General features: G+C 35.3%; 1 protein-coding gene across 7 annotated transcripts in view; it reads right to left on the bottom strand.

Annotated features, from left to right (window-relative positions):
* Positions 1 to 22289, bottom strand: part of SOX5 (SRY-box transcription factor 5) — a 972837-nt gene that overhangs the window by 395676 nt on the left and 554872 nt on the right. For 4 of the 7 annotated variants that reach the window (XM_070410549.1, XM_070410550.1, XM_070410555.1 and 1 more), the window contains exon 1: positions 5241 to 5723. The exons of the other annotated variants lie outside the window; for them this stretch is intronic. In XM_070410549.1, coding sequence (XP_070266650.1) covers positions 5241 to 5278 — 38 coding nt within the window. In that variant the 5' untranslated portion in view covers positions 5279 to 5723. Of the gene's footprint in view, positions 1 to 5240; positions 5724 to 22289 lie in introns of those variants that run through there. 7 annotated transcript variants of the gene reach the window in all.

The following is a 22289-nucleotide window of genomic DNA, read 5'->3' as shown; positions in this document are numbered from 1 at the left end:
GCAAGAGCTGGGAACAACTTGGAGTCTCTGACTCCTCAGTCTGGCAAAGGCAGGAGGACTGCTGAGGTTTCACTCAGGCTCCAACGGAAAAGGATACTGAATGTGTAGAAATGCAACACCCCCCTATTGGACAAGCAGAACCATACACCACTGTGTCTGCAGAGGAGACGTATAAAACTCTCAACTAGTAAGTGAAGAGAGGAACAGCTAATTCTAAATGGAAAGGAGACAGGCTATCCAACTGCAGGAGAAAACATATAAGATAAAAAGAGACAGAAAGAGGTCTTCTCCTGAACCATGAGCAGGTCTTGATTAAAAGGAAGGAATGTGTAGCATCCTCCTAAAGGGTGTCTAAATAAATACTGTTCCCTGAAGGAACACAGTATAGTCTTTAAATGTTTTCTTCTCTAGCAAAGCCACTCATTCGTCTGTGTCACACTATAGGCTAGCAATACCACTACATGCAGTTAACATTCAAATGTTGTGTTTAATATAAATGATGATGCTATCAATTGATGAACAGGAAAGGGCAGGATGAATGAGGCAAGAAAGAATTTGCTATGTTTTAGTCCATTTCTTGTTCAACAAATTTTTTCCATTAGAAGGAAAGTATTTCATGCTGTGGTTAAATCTATGAACATCTTTTTATCTGATTGCCATCATCTGGGTCAGAGAACTGACATAATAAACTATATGTGAATTAGTTAGTACAAGAGAAACATATTAGTTTATTTCCCATCCTATTAGTTAACCTCATTGAAATGATAAATGAATAACAAATTATAGAAGAAAGCAAAAATCCATCGTTATACTTAGTCAAATAATCTATAAAAAGGAAGGTGTTGAACCTACAGAATACATATCTGCGTTATGCATATACTCATTAGGAGGCTGGAGAATTGACAGTGGAAACAATAGATAATAAAGATCAGATTTTATCCATAAACATACTTTTGTTTTTTAAATGCGTTATAAATGTAATCCATTTGAAATAGCTTCCAGCTCTGTGGAGAAGTAATGTGCTGAAGTATTAGAATAGGTCATTTAATTTGCCTCTCAGGTCTGATGCATATACAGATTCTAGTTAAAAGCTCCCTAAGAGCAGGTAAAGACTTTGTCATATGCTTATTATATTTGAGAAACATGTGAAGTAATCATAACATTCACACATTTCTATATCTGTTAATCTGCTAAACACTGAGCAGCATACAACGCCACCTGACACTTAACCCTTACTTGTTTTGGTAATCAGTCAGGTCTCTGCTAAGCCTTCAGGACCTTACTCCAGTGTGAGTGTGACAGAAGTGCAGTTTGCCCATTGCTTCAAGCAAGCTGCATTCCAAGCTACTACTATAGCTCAGTTAACTTGCAGGCTTACTGAGAAGGTAATTAAAATCTATAATCAATGATAGGCACCTTTTCCTCTACAAGGTAATAGTAAATAAAAAATAATAAAATGGACAAAGGCAGATATCAGAACATCCTGAAAACATAACGTCAACGTTACAGGTTTACGATTTCCTTCAGGTGATAGAATGTGATCAGATAACTTTCCTTCGATTCACAGCTAGAGATTACCTGCTAACATGACTGTCTTATCGCATGAGTACAATTATTTTTTAAGTCCCTAATTAAATCACATAAATCTGTCTGAGTAATAAGTATTTTATAACTATGGCTAAACTTTAGGTAATTAAAGTACTGCTAATGTTAGAGGGATCCTTGTAGACCGCTAATACTAATGTTTCATGGTAGTTTAACAAATTAGTTTTTCATAATACCTTATGTATATGGCTTCAGAAAAACACTTAAAAGTTTCTTACTGTGAAAAAAAATTGTCTCTTTAGTCAATATGACCACAAATAAATATGATAGGTATATAAGTTAGATTTTCATTACAGAAGAGTAAAACCTTCTGACTGAGTAAAATACGCAATCGTTGTCTGCACCCGTTTTGAGAGAAGCAATTAAGTAGGTGATACTATGAACTTAATTTGCTGCATCCTACTATGTTCAATCCCAATTTCTCTATTTATTATGAAACTGTTTTCTTAATCTCTCATCTTACCCTTGCTTTTTACTGAAGTCTCTAACATAAAGCAGTTGGAAAGTGACATGTAGTTTAGTCATAACATTATTATATTATCAAATAGAATAACTATAAAGGAACGAAATGGAATACAATTGTGATGATAGTATCAAAAACTCATTTTTTTCATTCATCAGAAATAAACTAATATTAATATTTAAGACAAAATTTAAATATTTTCCTTCTAGGAAAGGAAAATTCTTACCTCACAATTTTTTATTTTTAGGGAAATATATAATTTCTCTGTCTTCTTTTAAAAAATTTTAGGAGAGTTCAGACTTTCATTCTTTTATGACGCTATTGCTAACATTTAGACCATGTTGCCAATTATGTTCCCTCTAAAATTGCTTACAAACAATTCCTTAGGATATACTTTGCCTATTCACCTCCCACCTGAGAATTGTGTTTTTCATTAGTCATAATAAATTATGACAAGGACGCTTGCAAGTAAAAATAATTCTTTTTTACATTTTAGAATCACTCTTTAACTTGCTCTACCTCCTGGACATTTTTTTTAACAGTCAATGGAATTGCTACTAGTTTTGAATTTCTTAACAACTGCATATTAGTCTGACTGTATTGACCATATACATTTCTAGGGCTGATAATACACACATAACATGTATAAATCCAAATTTTGATTCTGATTTTTAAGTTTTGAATATTCCTTAAAGTTCCAACTAGTGAACAGGTTGCAGAGAATAACAGAAGATGGGCATGGCTCTATAAATAAAATTAGATAAAAAGATCACATAAAACTTCCAAAATACATGACCCCTAAGCAACTTGTTTATATCCTCTAGAGCAAAGTTCTCTATCTCACAAAGAAATTTAGAAGTATTTTCTTCAGATTTCAGACTAAGTTTGAGTGAACAACTCACTATAGCAGGTGAATAAATAGAATAAAATTAGCACTTGATAGAAAAACCCTACTTATCCAATGAAAGTTGCAAATATTTGAAAAATGCAAAGAAAACCTAACTATATGTGGTAGTATAGTTATAGAATATATACCTCCTTTGGGGAATATATGTATTCACTATTGACTCTGCAAGTTATATATGCTATGTAGATGAATATATATATACCCACTCATACAAATTCAATGTAAATAAATAGTAATGAATTTATTGAGATTTTTGTATATATTATCACGTATAGCCATAGGGGAAATTATTAAGAAATTTTATATTATATGACAGTTTTCAAAATTACTTTAGCTACTAATATTGCCAAACATGCTGTCTATACTAACAACTCTATTGATTATCACTTGCTTATTTAATTAGCCAGTTAGAAAAGCATGCCTTTAGGTGACAACAACAACAAAAAGAAATTCTAATCAGGAGGAAAAAATTTGTTAAGAGACTTGAGCATCAGAATAGGAAAGGTAAAAGTTTAGTTTAAAAGAGATAACTGAAAAAAATACAAATAAAGTTCACAGCAGGAAAGCTTGCCTATATAGAGAAATAGGCTACAGTCTGTTAATATGTAACTACCTTTTTATAAGAACAGTCTGTTAACATGCTTACGAATCAGACTCAGAGTTTTATTTTCAAAAAGCATAGAGTTGAAGAATACTGTTATTTCAGTGATACCCTGAGCACATGCTGGGAAAGTTACTATTGTATATTAACAAACTGCTACATCAAGCAATATTATATTCCAATATCAATAACATCAGCATATACTTATGAAATAGGCTATATTTGCAAACAAAAGCTATTTGAAAGAGTTAATGTATAAAACTTGAAAAGATGAATTCAAACTATTAAGAACACTCAACCTTTCACTGATATTATCTAGTGAGGATTCACCTTAATTAAAAAAAAAGACGAAGAAGAAATGAAAGAAAGAAGACAGTATTGAAGTGTATATGTTGGCTATTTTACTTTCTTCCCTGATCTGATATTGGTTTCTCTAATTCTGGCCACATCAAACATTATTTTATTCTTAATATCCTTCTCTTCAATTGCTTCACTTCTAGAATGTCTTAATCTTTGTCCTTTCTTTTTTCATCTTTTCATATCAAATTCAGTTGTTTGAGCGATGAACAGCTTGACTTAGCATATTTTTAACCAGCTGGTCTAGCACCTAGCTTGCATTGCATAGTCAGATACAACAAATGTTTATACAGAAGGTAGCTTTCATGAAATTGAAAAAAAAAAGCCTGGGTATTATGCATCCTGGCTTTTTTTAGATTTTTTTTTTTTAATTCACCATACAGAAGACAAAGTTTGAATTCTTTTTAATGGCAAACAAAATTCTATTTATAGTTCTAAAAATGAACTTATGCTGGGATAAGAACTCAAATTTTAAAAAATTTCAATGTGAACTTATAGGAACACTAAGAAGGCTAAAATTCTTGCAAAGCCCTGGTTCACTTATATCAACATCAAATAGAAGGATATTGCACATATATCTCCAAATAGGAACTACTTAATTACAAATACACGTATTCCCCTTAGAGCAAGAGGGGATATATTGTAAATCAAAATTTAGTTTAAGACAGCAGTGCTTAAAGTGGTCACGAAAACTTGGAAAGTGATCATCCCATTTCCCTTTTTTTGACATTTCAAAAATAATCTAAGGGATCGCTGCACTATTAAATATTCTTTAAAATAATCTGCTCTCTTATATCAACAAAAGGTCATGTGCTTTACTGAGCAGCTCCCAAAGTTTTACGAAGGATCACATAGGAACTTACAGCCTCCGTTTTAACCACCACTAAAATCTTCTGTCACCCCAGGAATTGCCAGACGGAGATGCGGAAAATGGTTAACAACTCTGCACAAAAGCACTTAAAAAGGTGTAGAAGGGAAGAAAAATATCAATGAAGGAAGAAAGTAAAAGAGTATATGAGAAAGAGAAAAGAAGCCAGTGAGGGAGAGAGAGAGAGAGGGAGATGCTTAATGCTCATTTAATTTCCTGTTATAGGACGCAACCTAAAAACACTGAAATCTCAGAGACTTTACAAATCAGTTCAATTTGGTCCGGGCAATCACCACCAAAAATCAGCTAACAAGATTGCAGAAACACTGAGCTAAAAGCTTTTCTAACAAACTGGGCAGCATCTTCCAATTGATTCAGAGACGACTGTAAAATGGGAGAGTTGTACTTCAATATATTAGGGGGTAAAAACTGTACTCACCTTTCAAACTCCTGAGGTAAATCAGGGTCAGTAAGCATGCTGGAAAAGCACAATTTCCCTTTGTCACAGCAGCCACCTATGATCGTCTCCAACTGAACCTGTCAAGTGAGTCCAAACCTTCTAAACCAATTGATTTTCTCTTCTCCCCTCTCTCTCTCTCTCTCTCTCTCTCTCTCTCTCTCTCTCAATCTCTCTCTCTCTTCCCCCTCATCCCCCCTCCCTCTCCTAGGACTCCTTGACCAGTCTCTTAAAGGGGTAGCGCACTTCCAGCAGCGGGGTCTGGCTGCTCCCCCTTCCACGGGGCTGCATGCTCTTTAGGGCTGCAAGGCACTAGACAACCTCAGGGTGCCTGTCCTTTCCTTTTAATTCTCTCTTCTAGACATCACCGAATGTGAGGAGTCAACTCCTTTCACACATCTCCCATACTCTCTCTCCTCCAAATAATAAAAGTCTGTCTCTCTCTCCTTCACACACACACACACACACACACACACACACAGCATGGTTTTTTTCTAAAATGCATTTGCTGCTGATTAAAAGAGAAATCTGCACACTAGCAGAACCCCGATCAAACTGCATTATTAACTTATTAAGCAAAGAAATGATAGCAATAGCCTTTTTTTACACAAAGAATTGTTATTCCTTCTCACCCCTTCCTAGGCTCTTTCTGTGAGCACACGGAAACACACACACACACACACACACACACACACACTCGCACACAACAATCAGGCATTGTTCTGAGGGAAGAAAAGCAACTTTGACAGATTGAAATATAGCAGAGGCCCCTTCAAGGAAACCTGTAAACAACTTGTCACTCACTCTGTCCGTCTCACTGTTCGCCCGTGCTTTCCACAAAGTGGTGCGAACGTCCTGGCAACCCAAGCAAAGTTTCCTCAGCTCCAAACTCCATAAAACGCGGTGTGCGATGTGGAGGGGAATAGGTATCCACATGCCAAAATCGCACGCCCGCGTACACAACACACACACACACACACACACACACGCACACGCAGGAGGAAACAAAAAGCGCAAACCAAACAACAAAAACAAAAACAAAACAAAAAGATGCGACCAGCAAACTGTCCTGCCTGGGACTGCTGGGAGGTCAGGGGTGGGAAGCGCTCCCCTGGCTGTGGGTCTCTTTAATTTCCTCTGCCCAGGCAGCCACAGATAACAAGGTGGACAAACTATGGCTTTACAGATCCTAGGCTGGCTGGCAAGGCACAGCCTCCATAGCAGTTCCAATTATCTAGATAAAAATCTGGCAGGCGAGGAAGGTAATCAGGTAATGTACCTTTGACATGAAATGACAGAGGCACATACACCACATACACACAGAGAGAGACACTTACACAGACACGCACGCAGAGCTGGTGGCTGCCCCGCGCACCGCAGCATCTGGTCAGGGAGTAAGCACACACTCACCAACACGAGATAGTGTGCATTCTTCACACACACACACACACACACACACACACACTCAGTCACTCACACACGCTCTCCACTCCTACTGGGAGGGTTCGTTCTGCACAAAAGGCTACATTACAGAGCCCGCCCCAATAAGGGAAAGAGAGAAAAAAAAGCCTTCCATTGTTGAGAGGGCAGGTCAGTTGATTAGATTTTCTGTGGAGAATTCCACGAGGAAATTCCCTTCAAAGCCGAAGTGATTAACTGGGGGCTATTCTGGAAATGGAGCAGACAATGGCTCAATAGTCTGCACAGCCAATGTCCAGGCTGGCACTGAACTCACTTTAAAAAAAAATAAAAGCCAGACTCCCTGTTCTTTTCCACACATTCCCCCCCAACCCCCTCCACTCCTTCCAACTTCCCCTCCCAATTCCTTTTATTTTGCAGCTGGACAACATTAAGGGCCTTTAAAACCACAAGGGTTGACCCCACAGCAGTTTGATTAGGTCCCACTTTTTTTTTCCCCTGGCGACAGGCAGACAGTAAGTTTACTTTCTTAGACATACACAACGTGACACCATACACATATTCAGATATCACAATCGATGATTCACCGTTTCATATTAATCAATTTGTTATTCATTCAAAGCTTATAATTTTTTGACAAAGTTGATAATAACTTATTATTGCAATCCATCATTCACATGATGGAGTATCCTAAAAATAAACATATATTAGTATATACTACAAAATCAATGTGGAATCAGCCTTAAGCATGTCACTATGGAGTTAAGACACTAACAAAACAGAGAATTATGACCCACCCTGAAAAAGCTGTTAACAAGGGATGTGGCAAAAATGACTTGACGCTGACATGATTTTCATTTTCAGCAGTTGGGGAAGGGGGACGGATATTACTCACTATTCTTTCTTGTCATTAGCCTCAAATTATTTTTTATTATAGCCACAACTCACTCCTACATAGAAAAATGAGAAAATTGCTGCATGTACTTTACATATGTTTTTAGCCCTTATGAGACCTACAATCTGAAACATTCTAATTGATAAAGTATACAGAAATAATATTTTATATTATTCACATTGCTTATGAGAATTAGGGGATGGTAGCTGCATGGCTAGCGACTATATACCCTTTAAAAATAGTTTTGTTTTTTAAATTTCCAAATTAGAGACTCTTGCTTCCTCTTATATACATAGAGAAAAAATGAAGAAGGAGGGAGGTGAGTTACAGGGGCAATGGGAGGTGGATTCAGGAAAAGGAGGAGGCAGTGAGGAGAGGATGCAGGGAGAGCACAAGAAGGAGACATAGTGGCAGCATAAAGATAGAAACAAAGATAGTGGCCATAAGGCAGGATGCTGAGATCCGTATGGTCCCAGCTGCTGTCTTGCTACAGCTAATACCTCTGGTTGTTTCTCTGAAACTCTAATCCAGAAGGTCAGCCGAGCAGGTAAGAAAGAGAGTGTGAATGTTTGAGGCCACCTATAGCATAACGGAAAGATGCTCATATCAGGATCTTCCTTGTCTTTGGTTTTGTTTTCAGAGACACTTAATATATGTATGTGTGGATATGCATGTGCCAAATAAACACACAGAATACATAGGAACATATTAAATGGTTTGGAAGTCAGTTTCAGGTTTCAGTGTATTTCTATAAACATTACTGGAGCTATTCAAAAACACAAATTATTTCTTGCACAATCATCCCTACTGAACAATTTAAAATAGACTAGGAACTAGACAGAAAATTTGCCAAATATAATAATGATCATTTTAATAATGATATTTGGAACTAATGGAACTCCCAAGCTCAGAAGGAAGTTTTTTCACATAGATTAGCTCATGGATCTTGTGCAGCATAGAGAAGAGGGGGTCTGTATATCCCTAAGTTCCCCAGTGTTTAAACTTGAGCAAAAGGAATTTAAAGTCATACAAATGGTTAGTGGTCCATTTGTTACTTGAAGCCAGATCTTATTTCACTTGTGACACTATAATACACAATAAAATAACACTCTAGAATTTATAGCTGAATGAAAATCCCAAGATGGTACTCACTTTTTAAGTGAACTTAAAGGCTTTCAAATAATTGCTAATGAAATTAAATTTGATATAATCTCATTGGCATATGAAGTTAGTACTGTATTTGATGGTTGAATGGAATAAATATTTCTAAATTTAACTCTCTAGGCCATAAAAGTTTTCTTTCATTTGAATTCGATATTGCAAATTCAAATTTAGGCAACATTTAGAATGTCAGCAAAAGAGAAGGCAGTTATAAAATGTTCTCATAAAGTCCTATCATTGGCAATTTCATTAAATGATTGAATTGATCTAATAAATCCAATAATAAATAGTAAATTAATATATGAAACTTTTTATTTTACAGTAAATATTAAAATGGTTAAATAATATATATGTCAATGACTACCATATAATATGTGTTAAAAAAAACATATTCTTTATCAATTACCTGAAAAGTTTAACATAATCACTCCACTATGTATCTGGTATTTTCTGTATAGGAATTAACATATGAATATGATTTTGCTATCTATAATAATAAAAGCGTAATTAGACCAGATGTCCTTCCAGAAGAAGCCTGGGCTGCGAGGGAAGCCCAGGTCCTGGGTACCCACGGGAAGTCGGTGCCGGCAGCCGGGGGAAGGAAGGCCTACTCTTGCACAAGTTTCGTGCATGGGGCCTCTAGTACTATTATAAGTAGGTCTCCAGAACGTTTCATAATATATGTAGATTGAGATATACTTTAGTATTCACTGAACATCTACTAAATGCCTACCAAGATGTTAAGTACTATGATTTCAAAAGAAGAATTCAAGAAAAATTTGTAACAAATCTAAATTAAATATATCTGACCAAAACTCAAACTAATTGTTTCATATCCAAGCCCTCTAAGGCAAATACGTTAAGAAAAGCTAAAACCAAAATAAATAAGCAAATGAGGAAAAAGCGATGATGAGAACTGAATTGAGTAATAATTAAATTGGTGGGAAATCTGAAAATGATCTAAAAACACAAATATATAAGCATAAATACATCTTCAGAGAAGACCAGAGTACAAACGACAATAAAACAACATTAAAAAAAGCAAATTTTAATTTAATGAGCTTCTTTGACACTGCTATAGTAGTACTATGGAAAATAGAGTGAACCTGAAAAAGTATGTTTTTGAGCTCATGTTATTTCCACTGCAAAAGAAGGAGCTCACACAGACTAAGAAAATATAAGATAAGCTACTGAATGCTGCTGGGACTATCCCAAACATTTAAGATCATAAACAGATTACTTCCAACATTAACCCCTTACAGGAATTGTTTCAAGCAAGCATTTTAATATATCTCTCCTCATTTAGAAGTATTTTTGTTTCTATATTTTAAGAGAATTGGTAAACATTTTTTTTTATTTTAATAACTGAAATTGAAATATGTGGTCATAGATAGAGATTACACTTTAATATTTAATATACACTCTTACCATCAAGCTTTAGTTTCTGCATTTTAAAGAATTTGAAAGGCTATTTTTGAGAAATAAAACTTTTAGTGTTACAAACACAATGAATTTAAAGCAAGTCAGTGTCAGACACTACCAACAGTGTATTGAATTAACCTGCCTGACACAAGAGGCATTAAAAAAATGTTCACCTGCCCTAACCGGTTTGGCTCAGTGGATAGAGCGTCGGCCTGCAGACTGAAGGGTCCCAGGTTCGATTCCAGTCAAGGGCATGTACCTTGGTTGCGGGCACATCCCGAGTAGGGAGTGTGCAGGAGGCAGCTGATCGATGTTTCTCTCTCATCGATGTTTCTAACTCTCTATCCCTCTCCCTTCCTCTCTGTAAAAAATCAATAAAATATATTTTTTTAAAAAAAGAAAATGTTCACCTAATATTTTTTTCTCCTCATGTTGTTTTTCTCTTTACTTTGTCACAAAAACGAAAAAGAACCTGCCCTCTTTAAAAAAAAATGGGCTCATCATTGACCTATTATGTGTCCTTTCAAACTTTTAATCTTGTAATTGGAAAGTGTCAGAAAATCACCTAAGAAATTCAATAGCTTATCTTCTTTTTTAAAGACCTAAAATTCAATTCTCTATAATACATTTATGCCAGAGAATTGGCATATAATAGCTTTCTTATGGTATTGTCAGTTAGTTAGTTAGAATATAAATATGAATTATCCCCAGATCACATTTTTTACCAAATACTGTTCTTTAAGAACACATTAAGAATGGGTTCACCTTAGAAACTCTGGTCTCATACTTTTCTCAAAGAGATGATGCCATTCCCAGTAATAGTTCCCACTGTTTGATAACTTACCCTTTATTTCCTTCAGAATAATTTGAAGAAATTTAAAAATAATAGGTTTTATTTTCTGGGCTTTCTACCAGTCACTATGATGCATTTAAAATAAAATTATCTCATTTAATATTCAAAACAACAATATGAGATGTTGTTGTATTACCCCAACTATAAGTGAGGAAACTGAGGCTTATAAAAAGAAGTTAATTGTTTTGTCCAAGGTCCCAAAACTAGTAAGTGCAGAGATGGGGAAACCAAAGTTATGAATTCTTCCCTCCAAAGTTCTAATAGCAATTAAATATCAAGTGCAAGGGAAGTGCTTAATAATTATGCTTTAATGCTATATGAATATCCAAATTTTGGACAAAGTTAGGTTGATTGCCCCATCTTGAAAAATAGCTTGATATAAAAGATGATTTTTACATAGCATTAAAAAATTAAAATCTTACCCCATTAATGGTGACAATAAACACAAAAATTAGCAGAAATCGTATACTTTAGCTCTCTTTTAAAAAATAATTCCTAAACATCCTCTTTTTATCATAATTACAATTTTTGGATTCTGAGGTAAAATACCTATTTTCTAGTGCTCATGTTACTACTTTGCAATGGAATTTCTATCTTACAGAAATAATTATTTCAGGCAGAGTAGCTATTAGGAAGATAAGATCAACTGAACTCATACTTTTATTGCTTTTATTCATTACACAATCATCTCTCCTTGTGATAAGTAGTGATGTTAATGGGTGTCAGTTCATGAAGATAAAAAAAACCACAAACCACTCTGGTGGTAAAAAAGCAGAAGACACCTAGTGAGAAAAAAAAAAAATCACATAACCCATGAGAAGAGAAGCCATTCAAATGGGACAATATCTTTAGAAAGCGATCTTGGCTACCAAACTGCCTGTATTTAATTTCTCAACCTGGAAAGAAATCCAGAGAACATACTCCACTGACATTTTAAAAGAGGCAGCCGCAACGTGAGAAGTAGTAACACCATGATATTGTTAAAAAAAAAAAAAAGTTAGATTCTTACTTATTAGATGATTGCTGCAAAATATCTTAGTACACATCTTTCAGGGGAGTTTTTCCACTGTTGATGTTGTATATATTTCTTGATACTAATTATAGCAGAATAAGAACTAAAACTGAGTAAAGTATGAAAACATTTGAACATGGATTCATTTTGAAGTTGATTACACTTGTCTCTTCTCTGTATTCTCCTTTGATAGCATACTAAGTAAAGGACAAACAAATATTCATAGTAAATGAAAATGTCACCTCGTAACGATGTTCGGTGTACTATCTAGAATAGTGCAGGGAGAATTATGCTAAGATGAAATCTAGGAGGCATGTGCTCTAACAGAGCCTCTACTCCTTCTCTGGTGATGTGGTCTGGCTTAAGTCTTTAACGTCTCAGGGAAGATGGATGAGTCGTAAGGTCCCTCTTGATTCTCAAATTCCAATTATATAAACGCTTCTTTAATAAGTCAATTTATATTTTGCAAAATAAAACGTCTTACCCTTCTCACTTTTAAACCAGTTTTGTAACTTTTTTAACAGCTTTAAGACCAGTCCTTTTAGTTTATTCTAGCCCTTTAAAGTTATGTCATAACTAAATTCACACATCAATATAAGGTGATAAGAAAAATACAAATTTTATTAATTAAAGGTAATTTGGATAAATTCAATTCAATTAAAATGTCCAGGAGAACTGAATTGGTCACAAAATAAATGACCATATTTTCAAAAGAACTGATTTTACAACCGAATGAATCTGAAAACATTTTGTGCTGTAATTTTCAAGTTACAATTTTCATTTTTTCTAAGTACAATTACATTTATTAGCATTATCTAATTCAATGAGAGAATTAAAAGCAATTCATTACTGTATTGAACATTTCACATGTGTGTGATGACAGTGATTGGTGTGAAGGGGGAAATAAATGCAAATTCTGCTTTTATCCAGAATTTCAAAACACCAAATGAGAAAGTGAAAGACAAACTAAAATATTGAAATGTTAGAATCCTGACAGCCAAATTGTGTTCAAGAAAACCTAGTTTTTAAAATGAATTTTTTGAACACTCTGTAGAACTACTGCCAAATAGCACCTACTTTTTTCATGTAATTGTTAAAAAATTACTTACTGCCATGACATAGAAATCAATTCATTCAGACTATGCCCAGGATTAAAAAAAAATGCAAAAAAGCAGACTTTACCAAAAGAATGTATCCATTCAATCATTCAATAAATACGTACAGAATCATTAATCTATACTTGTACTGTAAACCATCTCTCTATATATTAAGATTATATTTTTAATGCATACTTTCATAAAATGGGGAAATGATTAATTGGTACTAATTTACAAATATTGATTGTATCAAATGGTACATTAGTATTTATAAACACCTGAATATTAATGAACTCTAAAGAAATAATGGGTCTAAATCAGAAACATTTATTTTTAAACCTTGCTTGAAGTCAAAGCATAGACTAAAATGTGATAAGCATTTGTAAGATATGCCAGCATCCTAAGCACATATTTAAATATATACCTATTTCCTTTCTGTTTTGTGGGCCAAACTTCAGATTTCTTTACTCTTTACAATTGGTCCATTTACTCTTAATAAATCCAATTATATAAACACCAAAAACTTGTAAGTGACAAAAAGTACTGTAAAAAAATCAGAAAACATGAGACAAGTTGGGAAAAAAAATGGAACCCATATCAAAGGAAAGATCTTGCCTCCATGATATGTAAAGAGCTCTTTGAAATCGATGAGAAAAAGATAAACCAATAGTGAAACAGGCAAACAATATATCTTGTTCAAAGAAAATAAAAATTATCCATTTTTTTAGAAACGGATTTTATTATTTTAAATTTAAAAACAAATTTTTTGTTATTCCTCACTGAGGATATTTTTTTCATTGATTTTTAGAGAGAGTGAAAGGGAGGAGGAGAGACAGAGAGTGAGAAACATTGATGTGAGAGACACATTGGTTGCTTCCTGCATACGCACCCACCAGGGAAGGGATGAAGCCTGCAACTGAGGTACATGCCCTTGATCGGAATCAAACCTGGGACCCTTTAGTCCGAGGGCCAACACTTTAACCACTGAACCAGCTAGGACTAGAAATGATTCTTAAACAAAGGAAAGGTGCTCAACGTCCTTTAATGAGAATGCAATTTACAACTACAATGTGGTAACCATTTTTAAACCTATCACTTTGGCAAAAAAATCACAACTCTGATTAACATTTTATGTTTAATTGTACTATTTATTCATAAATAATTTGTTATGTTGCTTGCTACACTTCCCTGCCAATGGAGTTTACTTCCTATTTCACTGACTCTATCTTAGACATGTAACTTGCTTTGGCCAATGGAACATGGAGCTTTCTGTATGAATGCTAGATTTAGCTCAGCCACCTTATCTGTTTCTGCCATCCACCATGTAAACAGCTTATCCCAAATAGATCTTATCCCATCAGTCTGGGTCCTTGAATGAGAAGAAAGATGGAGCCAATTTTGAATGTGAGTCCATTCCCCCCACCCCACACAAAAAAATGTTAACTATACATAAATTAAATTGTTTAATTACAAATCAAATGAAACTAAAATCTCTCCAATTGTTGCCTATAATCTATACACAATATTTCTCAAATCCAGATAAGCAGACCCAACACATATTTTCAGAGAACTATAATTAATGTGTATTTTTTTGTTATTAAAGATTATTTCACTATTAGAAAAAACATATTCACATTTTTATGGTAATCCCCAATTTAAAGGTATTTTTATAAAACATAATTTTCATCTCTGGAATAAATGTTTCTTTAATAATGGAAATTCAAAGACCCCAGTGAATATATTCTTGGGATATGTAATCTTTTCATGCTCTGCCATGATCTCCTTCTCCAGCCTCATCTCTCCAAACATGCCATGAAGTTCATGCTCCTGCTCCCCTAGACAGGTCTAGTGTGGGCAAACAGCCTGCTGTGTCTTCATTTAATGATTTTTGTGTGAAATGCACATTCTTCCTGTAATATCTTCCAAACCCCCTTATCCCAATTTGTCAGGCTAAGTTCTACTTATCCTTTAAGGTTTGTTGAAGCGTCAGACACTATTGGAATCCTATCATGGTCCTTCACCTGTTAACGTTCTTGGGAGTCTCATAATACCAAGAACATCAGTTCCTGCTACTTGTCTCTAAGCTATATAAAGATAGATGGTTATGTCTTGTTCATTATTGTATCCTCCAGACCAACCATTTCAAGTTCTATAATACCCCTGGCATCCTCTAGCTAGCTGAAGAAAAAAATCCAGAGATCTCAGAAACCTAACTTTGTGTGTACTGGTATATTACATATGTTTATCTATACTAATAAAAGGGTAATATGCTAATTAGACTGGGAGACCTTCAGGATGTCCTTCCAGACAAAGCCATGGTGGCGGGGCCAAGGCAGAGGTGGTTAGGGGCGATCAGGCCAGGAGGGGAGGGCAGTTAGGGGTGATAAGGCTGGCAGGGTAGGGGCAGTTGGGGGCGAGAAGGCTGGCAAGGTGGGACAGTTGGGGGCAAGAAGGCTGGGGGTGGGGGCAGTTGAGGGCAAGTAGGCCAGCAGGCAGAGTGGTTAGGGGTGATCAAGCAGGCAGGCAGGTGAGCGGTTAGGAGCCAGTGGTCCCAGATTGCGATCCCTGTGGGATCCGGCCTAAACCGGCAGTAGGACATCTCCCAAGGGGTCTCAGATTGGAGAGGGTGCAGGCCAGGCTGAGGGACACCCCCCTCCCCGTGCATGAATATATAATATAAACCTAGATGTAAAGGTTTATATAATTATATAATAGATATAACAGGTAACCTAGTACAATCATTTACCTCAGTGCTTTTCAAGCACAATCTGTTTCCCAAGATCAGGACATGCTCCCCACCCCCAACATCAACTTTACATCTAGGTTTAAATACCACTTTCCTCAAAAAAGCTTTCCCTGGACAAGTATTAAAGTGTAAGAAATAACATGAAGTGAAGTGTTAAATTTCATGGACAACAGCAGTGATATTAACAGAAGTTTGTGAGTTGGGACAGTTTGTGGGAAAAGTGATGTTACAAATGAATATGACATAATGGCAGAACATATAAATAGAGTTTTCCAACTTAGAGATGAAAATATTCCACGAAATTATGTAAAGATATCATAGAAAAAGTAAATTTTATTTGTAAGTATGACAGGCTCCTTTATAAGGTGAGTGAAGCACTAAACTAAATAGGTTAAAAGTTTTTAGAAAGGATAAATAACATAATTTTTTAAAAAGAGGCCTATTTAAAAGTTATTGATCTGAGCAATTAGACAGTCACTGGTGAGAGATGCTCTTAAAATACCAGGAGAACAGAGTTCATCTCTGGCAAATGAAATCATAAATTCTATGGCCTTCCCCCACAGCTTTGGGTGTGCGTACACACACACACACACACACACACACACACACACCACAGACATGCGCACACACAAATATTTAATTCCCTTCCATAACAAAGACTCCAGAAAGAACATTGGCTTTCCATATTAGGAACTGCATCAGAAAGAGAAAAGTGTCACCTGAAGGCATACTCTAGGAAAAACACACCAGTGAAAACCTTAAAATTACAACATCTAAAGTTTTTGAGAAAAAAAGAAATTAATGAACTGGCCACTGCTTTCATAACATAATGGACTTCTTCATTAATTTCATAATGGCAATAATCACTGTCAAATACAACTGCCATTTCATTTTTCCCTGTGTCCAGATGCCATTTTGGCAATTCGGCAGTCACTGCCATTTTGATTGCATCTAAAGTGATCAAGTATGCAATTGCCCACTGTTGTCCATTTCTTCCAGGACAAAGATTTCAATCTTATTTTTGATCTAAAAATCTTCCACTTATATCTCTTTGTTGATAGATTTTCCTGTTGCTTTAGTTCAAGGTCCTGTAGAAAGCATTAGTGACATTATGCCAAGGGTTGAACCTCATAAGCAACATGAACAGTTTGATTCACTGAAAAACCAACCCACAATTCACTAAAAGAAAATGTGATAATGATACTGTCCAATTAAAACTGTTAAATTAAATGGAGAGAATCTAATGGTTTCCCCTTATCATCCTGATATTCTGGAAGCGTGGCAGGGGAACGATAAATACCAACACCTATGTTAAAGATGCCCTCTCTATTTTAGTTTAAGGAAAGCAAGAAAATTCTTTTACAAGGAAACTACACTATTGCATAAAGGACATGCTAATGAATGCATCTAAGTACAAAAAGGGGCAGATAACCTTCCCTAAATTAAAACATATTTAAATAAACTCTTAAGCCAATTAGACAAGAAAGAAGCTATCCTATTAACAGGCCAAGGAAATAGAAAATAGAAATGCTGTCGGATCACAAGAATAGTTAAGTAAAACACCAATGAGACATCACTTGTGTTCTATTAGTTCAAAAATAAATTTATCTAATTTCTAATTTTCTATAACTCCTGTCAAACATATATGTAACCATGCCTTTCAATCATGTACATGTAGTTTTGCCTGCATACCTACAGTTAAAGAAATTATAAAATCAGTTACAGAATTCAAGGAATTGTCCTTGATCCCTGATTCTGACATATCTAGATAAGAGAAAAATTCAGTATCAAGTAGAAGTAGACTGGGTAACTTAATAACTTTAGAAAGCTTTCACAGATATGTTAAACACGATGCCAACTGACTATATCCTGAGTCTCCCATGCATACATGCAAGAATGAATGAGGTAAAAAAAGTTGGAAGACCACAAATTGTATTCAGTGAATTGGATGGTATTCGTATTTGAAGTATACATTATTTATATAAACATTCTGCAAATAAAACCAGGCTGCTCATAAACTAGTTACAACTGGTTAATAGAAACCTAAAGCAGTTGTCTTCAAACATTTTAGCCTTGGAACACTATCTCAAAATGAGGAGAACAGAAATATTAAACTAAAGAATAGGGGTGGCTTTGTGTGGCGGGGTTTGGAGCATAGTTGGGGGGCAGGGAAAATCCTTCTCTTTAAAGCACAGTTAGAAAAGCATCACACCAAAATATTTCTAAATATCTTCAGAAGCGAATTAAGGTATATTATGGGAACATATCTTCCCACATATTATATATATTATGGGAATGATAACTATTGTGATATTAAATGAATTTAAACTAGACAGTTAGGTATTTTATAACATGTTTGAAGGGAAAGCCTACTTGCCTCCCAACTTGTTATTTCATTTTTTTAATGACTTAAGTCGGGGCATGTTAGACCACTGGCAGATTCTGCCTGGAAAACACCACTCTCCACAGCCAGGTGGTGGTGGCGACTTATGGCAAAAAGACCAGAAGTAAAGTACCCTGCACTGTACAACTTCCTGCACAAATTGTGAACTGACCCTCCACCTAGGGCTTAGGATCCCACTGTGATAACTTTCGTGTGACAACCACAACCCCTGGGCAGATGTGCAGATATATGACATCTGTCTGCATCTTAAAATCAGCTTTGTAGTACCTTGAGACTGACTGTCAGACCACAGCGATATTTAGCCTTAGAATTTTTGTGTTGTCATTACTTGACGCAGATTATTTCATTATACAATATTTCAAACAAGCAGCATAAATGTCCATTTGCATATTCAATCTTCTGAGTTGAGAGGTAGCAGTATGGGGAAAGAAGGGATGGGGATCCAGCACATTTTTTTTCCCTCTCCCTCTCCCTTCCATTTCTTCCTCTCCATTTCAGAATGCATTAAAGCAGTGGTTCTCAACTTTCCTAATGCCGTGACCCTTTAATATAGTTCCTCATGTTGTGGTGACCCCCAACCATAAAATTATTTTTGTTGCTACTTCATAACTGTAATTTTGCTACTGTTATGAATCATAATGTAAATATCTGATATGCAGGATGTATTTTCATTGTTATAAATTGAACATAATTAAAGCATAGTGATTAATCACAAAAACAATATGTAATTATATATGTGTTTTCCGATGGCCTTAGGCGACCCCTGTGAAAGGGTCGTTCGACCCCCAAAGGGATCATGACCCACAGGTTGAGAACTGCTGCATTAAAGGTTTGCTTGGGTAAATGGCTTATTCTGGACTTTTTTTTCCTCCCAGACAAGGGAAAGGAGCAAGTTTGTTTCTATTTAGGCAGAAACTGAAGGGCAGGAAACTTGGGATGGTTACTGTCATAAACATTTAAGTAATAAGTTTTAAATTTCAATGCATTACATATATTGAAAATAAACACATTAAGATGAAATTGATCTAAATAAAATATTTTACTTGACCAAAGTAGAGAAATGCAATGAAGAAAATTATATTGGACTATCCTACCCAGTAAAGTTAATTAAATCACATTAATTTAATTAGGTGGTAGGCTAGTTTCTAAACATTGACATATTATATACATGATAGCCAGTCCAAATGTTATATAACATGCATCCTGAGTATGTAGTTAGCTCTAAAAGATATGTATCGCTTGAGTTATATATCAAAATCTCAGCAACAATATAATAAAGTGAATAAACACAAACAGTTAATATGTGAAGTCAGAATACCTAGCTTCAAGTCATAATTCTGCTCTAATACCTTTCTGATCTTCAGTTGCCTCATTTGTAAGTTGGGAATGATAACAATACCTATCTTGCAAAGATAATATAAATATTTAATATTTGCAATATACATGAAAATGCTTTGGAAACTGTGAAATGCAATATGTGTTAGCAATTATTATAACTAGTAAGGTATGGTGTATAAACTTAGAGAAGTAACTCCAATACATTAAATAAGTCACACAAATTCTCATGTGACATGACCTCTTTCAATAATACTACTCTTGATACCAGTGATTATATTTTCCTCTCCCGTGAATAATGCTGAAAAGAACAATAAGATGCTTTCTAGAAGTTGCATGTTTAGCTGACAGTTAATTATTTTCAGATTGTTTACATCGCATACAATGTATACCATAAGAAAGTAATAAAAGCTGAACTGCAAATCATGAAAAAAAAGAAAGTAATAAAAATATTAAGATTCTGAAATGAGCATTTAAGTGTTAAGATTACATAAGCATTTCATTTATCATATGGTTTATATGATGTTTAACTTAGGCATATGCACAGAGTAAGGGAATGAATTTGAAAAGTTGACACTAGGTGGGTCCATAGTAATGAACTGAATGGTTTAAATTGAAATGTGAAAAATATCCCTGTTTTAAAAAGATGCATTACATACAGCTCAAAAAAGAGAGAAGTCAATTGAAACTAAAGAAAATGAAAAGCTCAATTGATATTTTTAAAAAGCATATAAAATATACATAAATAGGAAATATAAAAAGTAACTAAATATGCAAAATATCCTAAATTATTTTTAATTTAGAGATTTAGCATCTGCCAAAACAGTTTCTTTCCATAAAATTATACAGACAATATGCAAGATACAGTAGACACAGGAAGATAATGTAAATTCTGTAAGTTATCTAGAAAATTAGTTCCTCAGATAAATGCTTTATATTAAAAACAACTAGTAGCCTGGTATACAAAAGTCATGCACATTAAAGGGGAATTAATTAGAGGAAATATTTTAATATTGCTATTTGCCCTTTCTCTATAATAGAAGTGTCAGAGAGGAAAGAAAATTAGTAAAATGTACATGAAAATCTCCCTTCTGTCAGAATCTGGGGTGTGCCGGGGGACCCAGAGTCAAGTCCTCACCCACCCGTGTGCGCCTTGAAATCACGTGATACCCAAACCCGGCCAGCCCCACCCCCATCAAGCCCAGCAGGGTGGGGGACACAGCCTCAGGTCCCCTGTCAAGCCCTGCCGGCGGGGGGTGCAGCCTCAGGTCCCCTGGCCCCAGTGTGAAAGCACAAGGGCATGAGGGCGTGAGGGCGTGAGGGCGTGAGGGCGTGATGACCATTTGCATATTAGCTCTTTATTATATAAAATAATTAAAATATCCAAAATGGACATACACAAGGCATATGAAAAAGTGCTCAAAATCACTCAACATCCAAGATATATAAATCAAAATGACAATGAGATACCATCTCACACCTGTCAGAATGGCTATCATCAACAAATCAACAAATGACAAGTGCTGGCGAGGATGTGGAGAAAAGGGGACTCTCGTGCACTGCTGGTGGGAATGCAGACTGGTACAGCCACTGTGAAGAACAGTACGGAGTTTCCTCAAAAAATTAAAAATGGAACTCCCATTTGACCCAGTGATCCCACTTCTAGGAATACATCCCAAGAACTCAGAAACACCCATCAGAAAGAATATATGCAACCCTGTTTGTAGCAGCACAATTTACAATAGCTAAGATTTGGAATCAGCTAACTGCCCATCAGCAGATGAGTGAATTAAAAAACTGTGGTACATTTATACAATGGAATACTACAGAGCTATAAAAAAAGAAAGGACTCTTACCATTTGCAACAGCATGGATGGACCTAGAGAGCATTATGCTAAGTGAAAAAAGCCAGTCAGAGAAAGATAAATATCACATGATCTCACTCATATGGAATCTAATGACCAACATAAACTGATGAACAAAAATAGACCCAGAGTTATAGAAATATCGAACAGACTGTCAAACCTCAGAGGGAAGGCAGGGGAAGGTGGGGGTGGGGGGAAGAGATCAACCAATGAACTCCTATGTGTATATGCATAACCCAAGGACACAGACAGTGGGTGGTGAAGGCTTGGGGGGTAGGGATCTGGGAGAGGGCAATGGGGGAAAAAAAGGACATATATACTACTTTCAACAATAAAGATTTATTTTAAAATATCCTTATAATTTCACAATAATTTTAGCCAAAGGATGTAACAAAAATACTGTATCTTATATTTGCAATAAAACATTGTAGGATAATAAGAAACATGTAAAAAATATTAGGGTATAGAAATGGGAAATTGGAAAGACTTTTTAACAAGTATAGTAATAAGAAATGAAAACCAATTAAAACCAATATAAACAGACCTTAATTTCTTCTATCTGTCTTTATCCTCTGATTTTCCTGGCTTTGGTGTTCCTAACAAGAAATTTTTTGATGAATATGAACTTTAGTTTTGTGGTTGAGAAGATCCCTACAATAGCAATTCTCATTATCCTCTCTCTCAGTGGGCAATTTCATCTTATCTCTTTAATTTTAATAATGTCTATGTATCAAGACTCCAAAATACTATTTCTCTCTCAAACTCCTTTTCTAACTTTATAACTCCACTTGGAAGTCTTATAGGCATCTCAAACTCAACACA

Source organism: Myotis yumanensis, unplaced genomic scaffold, assembly GCF_028538775.1.
Source record: "Myotis yumanensis isolate MYYU_CA2020_CCGP unplaced genomic scaffold, mMyoYum1.0.hap1 SCAF_3, whole genome shotgun sequence".
In the NCBI taxonomy this organism is placed as follows: Eukaryota; Metazoa; Chordata; class Mammalia; order Chiroptera; family Vespertilionidae; genus Myotis; species Myotis yumanensis.
Note: the sequence above shows the minus strand (reverse complement) of the source record. Positions and strands in the feature narration are given on the sequence as shown.